Below are 5,872 nucleotides of genomic sequence, written 5' to 3'. Positions count from 1 at the left end.
ATTCCCCGCCGGCAGCAACGGCAACGGCAACGGCAACGGCGACCGCGCCTGTAGTGCACCGTACGCCCTCGCCCGCGGCCGCTGTCAGCGTGTCATCCCGCCCCGCGTGAACACCCGCGCCAGCCAGCCAGCCGTCTCGCTCGCTGCCGACCTGCTGCGTCCCGCGGCCGCCGACGCCTGGCAGCTTCGGCGGCGCGGGGACAAAAGCGGGAGCGAAAAGAAAGACCACGGCACGGGCGCGTGCAACGGCCGCGGTTGGACTCCGCATTTCCTTTCTTTTTCCGCTGCTCTGCTTTGCACCCGTGCGGGGTGGGGTGGGGTGGGGTGGGGTGGGGGTGGTGCCGTCCGTGGTAGACGGTGACGACTTCACTGCCCCTCCCCCCGTCCGTCCGTCCGTCTGTCCGCGCATCTGGCTCCCTCTCCCTCCCTCCCTTCCTTCCCTTTTCAGCGCCGCTTCCTCCTCGCCCTGCCTACCCGCCTTCCCCCGCCGTACAACCTTCCGGCAGCTCCCGGCGTCGAGCCGCCGACCGAGGTACCCTACCGCCCGCCCCTGCTCCCCTCCCAGCTCCGCCAAGCTGGGCAGATCTGGGTTTTCTTTTCTTTGGCTTGTTGTGGTCAAGGGTTGAGGCGGAGGGGCTGATTCTTGGGGGCAGGCGCGCGGGGAGGCGTCCCTGCTAGAGGCGGCACCTTCCGGTCGCCGTCGCAGAGCCTTCTTCGCTCCGATCGCTTGCCGGCTTCGGGCGGGTACTGTGCCGTGCTGCGTGTTGATGTCGAGTGGGGAAAGGGCAAGTGGTTTCAAGTGACACGCGGTGCTGAAATGCGACGGGAGCGCTGAAATTCAGGAAAGACTTCTCGAAATTCAGAGATGCCAGTGGAAGGCAAGCGTGATCATGAGCTAAGAACCACTTGCAGATGGGCGATTGCCTCTTGTTGTGTGTTTGGGCGCTCTACTCCTATGCTATATGTGTTGTGTTCACCAACTTCCAGTCCTATTTTTGTTATTTATGTTATTATTACTCCCTCCGTTCCTAAATATTTGTCTTTCTAGAGATTTTAACAAGTGACTACATACGAAGTAAAATGAGTGAATCTACATTCTAAAATATGTCTACATACATCCGTATATTGTAGTCCATTTGAATGTCTAGAAAGACAAATATTTAGGAACGGAGGGAGTACATAATTCCTGTTACTTTAAAGTGATATATGAACCTGTTGTAGTGTTGTTGGAGTTCCAGCAATGTGTATGAGTGGGTTGAGCATGGTAACTAATTTCTGCATTTGCTCTTCCGCAGGGAATGTTGTGACAACTGATGCGGTGCTGAACCTTCGGCGATGGAACGATGCGACTGCATCGAGCCGCTGTGGCCGACGGACGAGCTGCTCATCAAGTACCAGTACATCTCCGACTTCTTCATAGCGCTCGCCTACTTCTCCATCCCGTTGGAGCTCATCTACTTCGTGAAGAAGTCGTCCTTCTTCCCGTACAGATGGGTCCTGATCCAGTTTGGTGCCTTCATAGTCCTCTGTGGAGCGACCCACCTCATAAACCTGTGGACTTTCACCACACACACGAAGACCGTGGCCATGGTCATGACGGTCGCCAAGGTTTCGACGGCCGTCGTTTCCTGCGCGACGGCTTTGATGCTTGTGCACATCATCCCTGACCTGCTGAGTGTCAAAACGAGGGAGCTGTTCCTGAAGAATAAGGCTGAGGAGCTTGATTGGGAGATGGGCTTGATAAGGACGCAGGAAGAGACCGGGAGGCATGTTAGGATGCTAACTCATGAAATCAGAAGCACGCTCGACAGACATACGATTTTGAAGACTACCATTGTGGAGCTAGGAAGAACCTTGGGTCTGGAAGAGTGTGCCCTGTGGATGCCGTCAAGGAGTGGTTCAAGTCTCCAGCTTTCGCATACTCTGCGCCACCAAATCACTGTTGGGTCATCTATATCAATTAATCTTCCTGTTATCAACCAGGTTTTCAGTAGCAATCGAGCAATTATAATACCGCACACATCCCCTTTGGCACGGATTCGGCCTCTTGCGGGACGATATGTTCCACCAGAAGTGGCTGCAGTGCGAGTACCTCTTCTAAATCTTTCAAACTTCCAAATAAATGACTGGCCAGAGCTTTCAGCAAAAAGCTATGCTATTATGGTTCTGATGCTTCCATCTGATAGTGCAAGGAACTGGCACGTGCATGAGTTGGAGCTTGTTGAGGTCGTCGCCGATCAGGTTAATGCCGCCTCTTTTTTCTCGAACACAATGCCACTTCTTTTCCCTTGGTTATTTATAATATAGATGTTCATAGGAGTGAATGGTGTTTAAGATGTTGTTAAATGCGTATGCATGTGATGCTTTGACCGATAGAGACTCTTCAACTGGGACATGTTTTATGTATTCACAACTACGAATTGTTCTAATGCTTCTGCAAATACATCAGATCATTCTAAAAAATCTATGTTTCCTTGAAACCGAACGATACCAAGATTAATAGATAGGGTCTAACACGGATACATTATCATGAAATGATATTGAAGCAGATTTTTTCCCTATTTTTTTCAGGTAGCAGTTGCACTCTCTCATGCAGCTATTCTTGAAGAGTCCATGCGTGCACGCGATTTACTAATGGAGCAAAATGTTGCCCTGGATTTAGCTCGACGAGAGGCTGAGATGGCCATCCGTGCTCGGAATGATTTCCTAGCTGTTATGAATCATGAAATGCGAACACCAATGAATGCAATCATAGCTCTTTCATCCTTGCTCTTGGAAACTGAACTCACCCCTGAGCAGCGTTTAATGGTGGAAACAGTATTGAAAAGCAGCAATCTTCTAGCAACACTTATCAATGATGTGTTGGATCTTTCCAAACTTGAGGATCGCAGCCTTGAATTGGAGATCAGAGCATTCAATCTTCATGCTGTTTTCAAAGAGGTCGCTGTATTATCCTCTGCTTTTCTATAAATAAAGTCTGTATGCATACTTCACTTGTCTGAAAATTTTCGTTGGTGTTACAGGTGATGGGTTTCATAAGACCAATTGCAGCTATCAAGAGGCTGTCTATGTCGGTTATGTTAGCGCCAGATTTACCATTATGTGCTATTGGCGACGAAAAGAGGCTAATGCAAACTATCCTAAATATCTCCGGTAATGCTGTTAAGTTCACCAAGGAGGGCCACATTACGCTTCTAGCTTCCGTTCTCAAGCCTGATTCTTTAAGAGAGTTCAGAACCCCAGATTTCCATCCAGCTGCAAGTGATGACCATTTCTATTTGAAAGTTCAGGTAACTACTATAGAGATTTGTGTGAACGATTTTTCTTGTCAAGGCTATGAGCTCATATTCTCGCCATAGGATTCAGAAATCAAGATCTAAATACAAGACAACTTAAATGCCCTGTGCATCTTCAGTCATTGGAGATACCTTTGCTCAACATATGATGTATGAAATTAGCCACTTCTGACCATTACTTATCACTATTGGGCTCTGGGCTCGAGGCACATCTGAAATCTCGGCTGGACTGTTTGGTCAAGTCATCTTCAAGTTGTCCATATGACTGTCTAGGTCCAGATGTTTTTCCAGTTCTCCCTATGTGGCTATACCATGAGGGCCATCTTCTGTTGCATCTTTCTTGCAAAAACAGAGAGCAAACAGAGACCAAGATTGAATTAGCCGAAAAACCACACATCATTATAAATGGAAACATGAAGCAGTGGTACATGAGATGAGAAGCCCAAACCAACCCATCGTGTTCTCAACTATGCATGAGCGATGTTAAGATTAACAACAAAAACTTCCATCAGATTCAGTTAGGAGAACATTTCATCAGAAAAGAACGCATACTGACATGACTAGAACTCTGGTTTAGCTGCTAACAGTGCTCCTGGGAATATTACTAAAATAAAGAAAAGGTTTTATTTATGCTTACAGATCATGAACATGCCACAGAAACATGATGGATTTCAAGAGAACTGGTTGATCAAAAACATTATGTAACTGTAAAACTGATGTGCAATCATCATTTAATTACTTAGCGATTTTCCTGGTTATTAAAGCCTCTGTTATTTTTCTATTGCAGCTAAAGGATACAGGCTGTGGCATTAGCCCTCAGGATCTACCCCATGTATTCACAAAATTCGCTCAAACTCAGCCTGGAGGTACCCAAGGATACAGTGGTAGTGGCCTTGGCCTTGCCATTTGCAGGAGGTAGATCACTATCACGTCTCGATCTCCTTACTTGTAGACCCTCTAGAGTGTATGTTATTGTGCTTGGTAATTCTGCTTCTCTTGAAGCAGCACACAAAGATGTACTGCCGTGTAACTTTTTATGAGACGTTTTAGAGTCTATGACTGTCAAAAAACGTCTTATATTGAGTTACGGAGGGAGTATATATATTTGTGTCATGGAGGGGTTCTTAACTAACTAGTGAACCACTCGTTCTAAAACTCAGGAAACCGTTCTGAAAATCCTATGCAGGTTTGTTAGTCTGATGGGAGGGCACATCTGGCTGGACAGTGAAGGAGCAGGAAGAGGCTGCACGGCCACGTTCATCATCAGGCTCGGCGTATCCGACAACACCGACTCATATCAGCAGCAGCTGACCCCTCTCGCGTGGCCAGGCAGCGCAAATGTCGAATCTGCCGGTCCGAAGGCGCTTCACGAGGAGACGTGGCCGCCATCTTCCCTGAAGCCTCGTTACCAGAGAAGTGTATGAGCTAGTGTAAACTATCGACGGCGCCGCGGCATCAAGTAGGGAGTCGTAGCTAGTTCTGTCCCCCCTCTAATTTTGTGCCTAGTCTTTGCTGTAGCTGGCATATATTGTACAAATAATGTGTAGAGCAAATGGGACTTCAGATTGCAGTTAAGTTCCTGGGCACAGCACCAACTTGCTGCGTTCAGGAGCATATGCGGTCAGCCAATTTGCATATTTCAAGTTTGCGCGAGCCCGGTTATATCATATCGAAGCTACTCTCCGTGGAAATGGAAACCATGTGTAAAAGTTTCGACGAATTCTGTAGTATGTATACAGTGGAGGTGATAATCTGTAGATCTGTAAAAATGTTCTAGATCAAACTCATCTTGTTTGGAAGATATATAGAGAAAAATAATAATATAGGGATATCTTGTTCCAGAAACAGAAGTACTTGAAAATGCCGGCAATAAAGATCGGAGGTGAAATAGGTGGGCTCTTTTCTGAAAAAGATAGGAACATGCTCTGAAATGCCCAAGGAATATCCTCACTACAATACACAAACCGATACTCTGTGGCTCCATATTGTTTCCAAACAAGACCATCAACTGGTAATGTGAAGACATAAGCTGCGACGAAGTTAGAAATGTATTTTTTTATTTGTTTATGTCTTTGTACATGGTGAATGTAATCTTTGCACGTCAAGATGACATTTATTTCTTGTACCAAATCTCATCTTATCATATTTTTTTTCCAAAATTGTTTTAGTTGGCATGATTATATTTATTCGAGCATCAATTTCCAGAGGTGATACTAAAAAACCATTTTAGAATATATTTTCATTATCTGTCCACATTCTTATTTTCAAAAATGAAGGTAAAGGAGTAGGCTGAGGTGCCTGTCACTGAAGATGGTACTTATGCACACCTAGCACGAATAGTGCATCCGTGCATTTTGTAGAAGGCATTGAAGCATAAGATTTGTGCAGTACTAGGAGCAGATGTAAACAACAAATGGCTATCAATAACATCGGATACACCACGAAGATGTGATTGCTAGCAAGAAAAGTGTCTGCATGCTTTATATTTCAGTTTACCGTCCGAGTATTTTCCCTCAACCCTCTTCGGATATCCACTTCCCTCACGAGCTAATCCCTGACCTCAACCTAGAAGCATT

At 46.2% G+C, this 5,872-nt stretch overlaps 1 protein-coding gene across 1 annotated transcript; it reads left to right on the top strand.

Annotated features, from left to right (window-relative positions):
* Positions 1-343: 343 nt before the first annotated feature.
* LOC119294760 (probable ethylene response sensor 1) lies at positions 344-5,121 on the top strand. Its single transcript, XM_037573018.1, has 6 exons — positions 344-532; positions 1,296-2,241; positions 2,572-2,940; positions 3,024-3,290; positions 4,084-4,211; positions 4,483-5,121. The coding sequence occupies exons 2-6, from the start codon at positions 1,336-1,338 to the stop codon at positions 4,718-4,720; spliced, it is 1,908 nt and encodes a 635-aa protein (XP_037428915.1). The 5' UTR covers positions 344-532; positions 1,296-1,335; the 3' UTR covers positions 4,721-5,121.
* The last annotated feature ends 751 nt before the right edge of the window (positions 5,122-5,872 follow it).

The sequence above is a fragment of the Triticum dicoccoides genome, chromosome 4B (assembly GCF_002162155.2).
Source record: "Triticum dicoccoides isolate Atlit2015 ecotype Zavitan chromosome 4B, WEW_v2.0, whole genome shotgun sequence".
Classification (NCBI taxonomy): domain Eukaryota; kingdom Viridiplantae; phylum Streptophyta; class Magnoliopsida; order Poales; family Poaceae; genus Triticum; species Triticum dicoccoides.
Note: the sequence above shows the minus strand (reverse complement) of the source record. Positions and strands in the feature narration are given on the sequence as shown.

What these genes read in the sequence shown, in the direction of transcription:
- LOC119294760 (XM_037573018.1), top strand. Translation starts at nt 1,336, where the DNA reads ATGGAACGATGCGACTGCATCGAGCCGCTGTGGCCGACGGACGAGCTG. An exon ending in ATTTCTATTTGAAAGTTCAG is followed by an intron (nt 3,291 to 4,083) that starts GTAACTACTATA and finishes TTTCTATTGCAG; the next exon opens with CTAAAGGATACAGGCTGTGG. An exon ending in GGCCTTGCCATTTGCAGGAG is followed by an intron (nt 4,212 to 4,482) that starts GTAGATCACTAT and finishes AATCCTATGCAG; the next exon opens with GTTTGTTAGTCTGATGGGAG.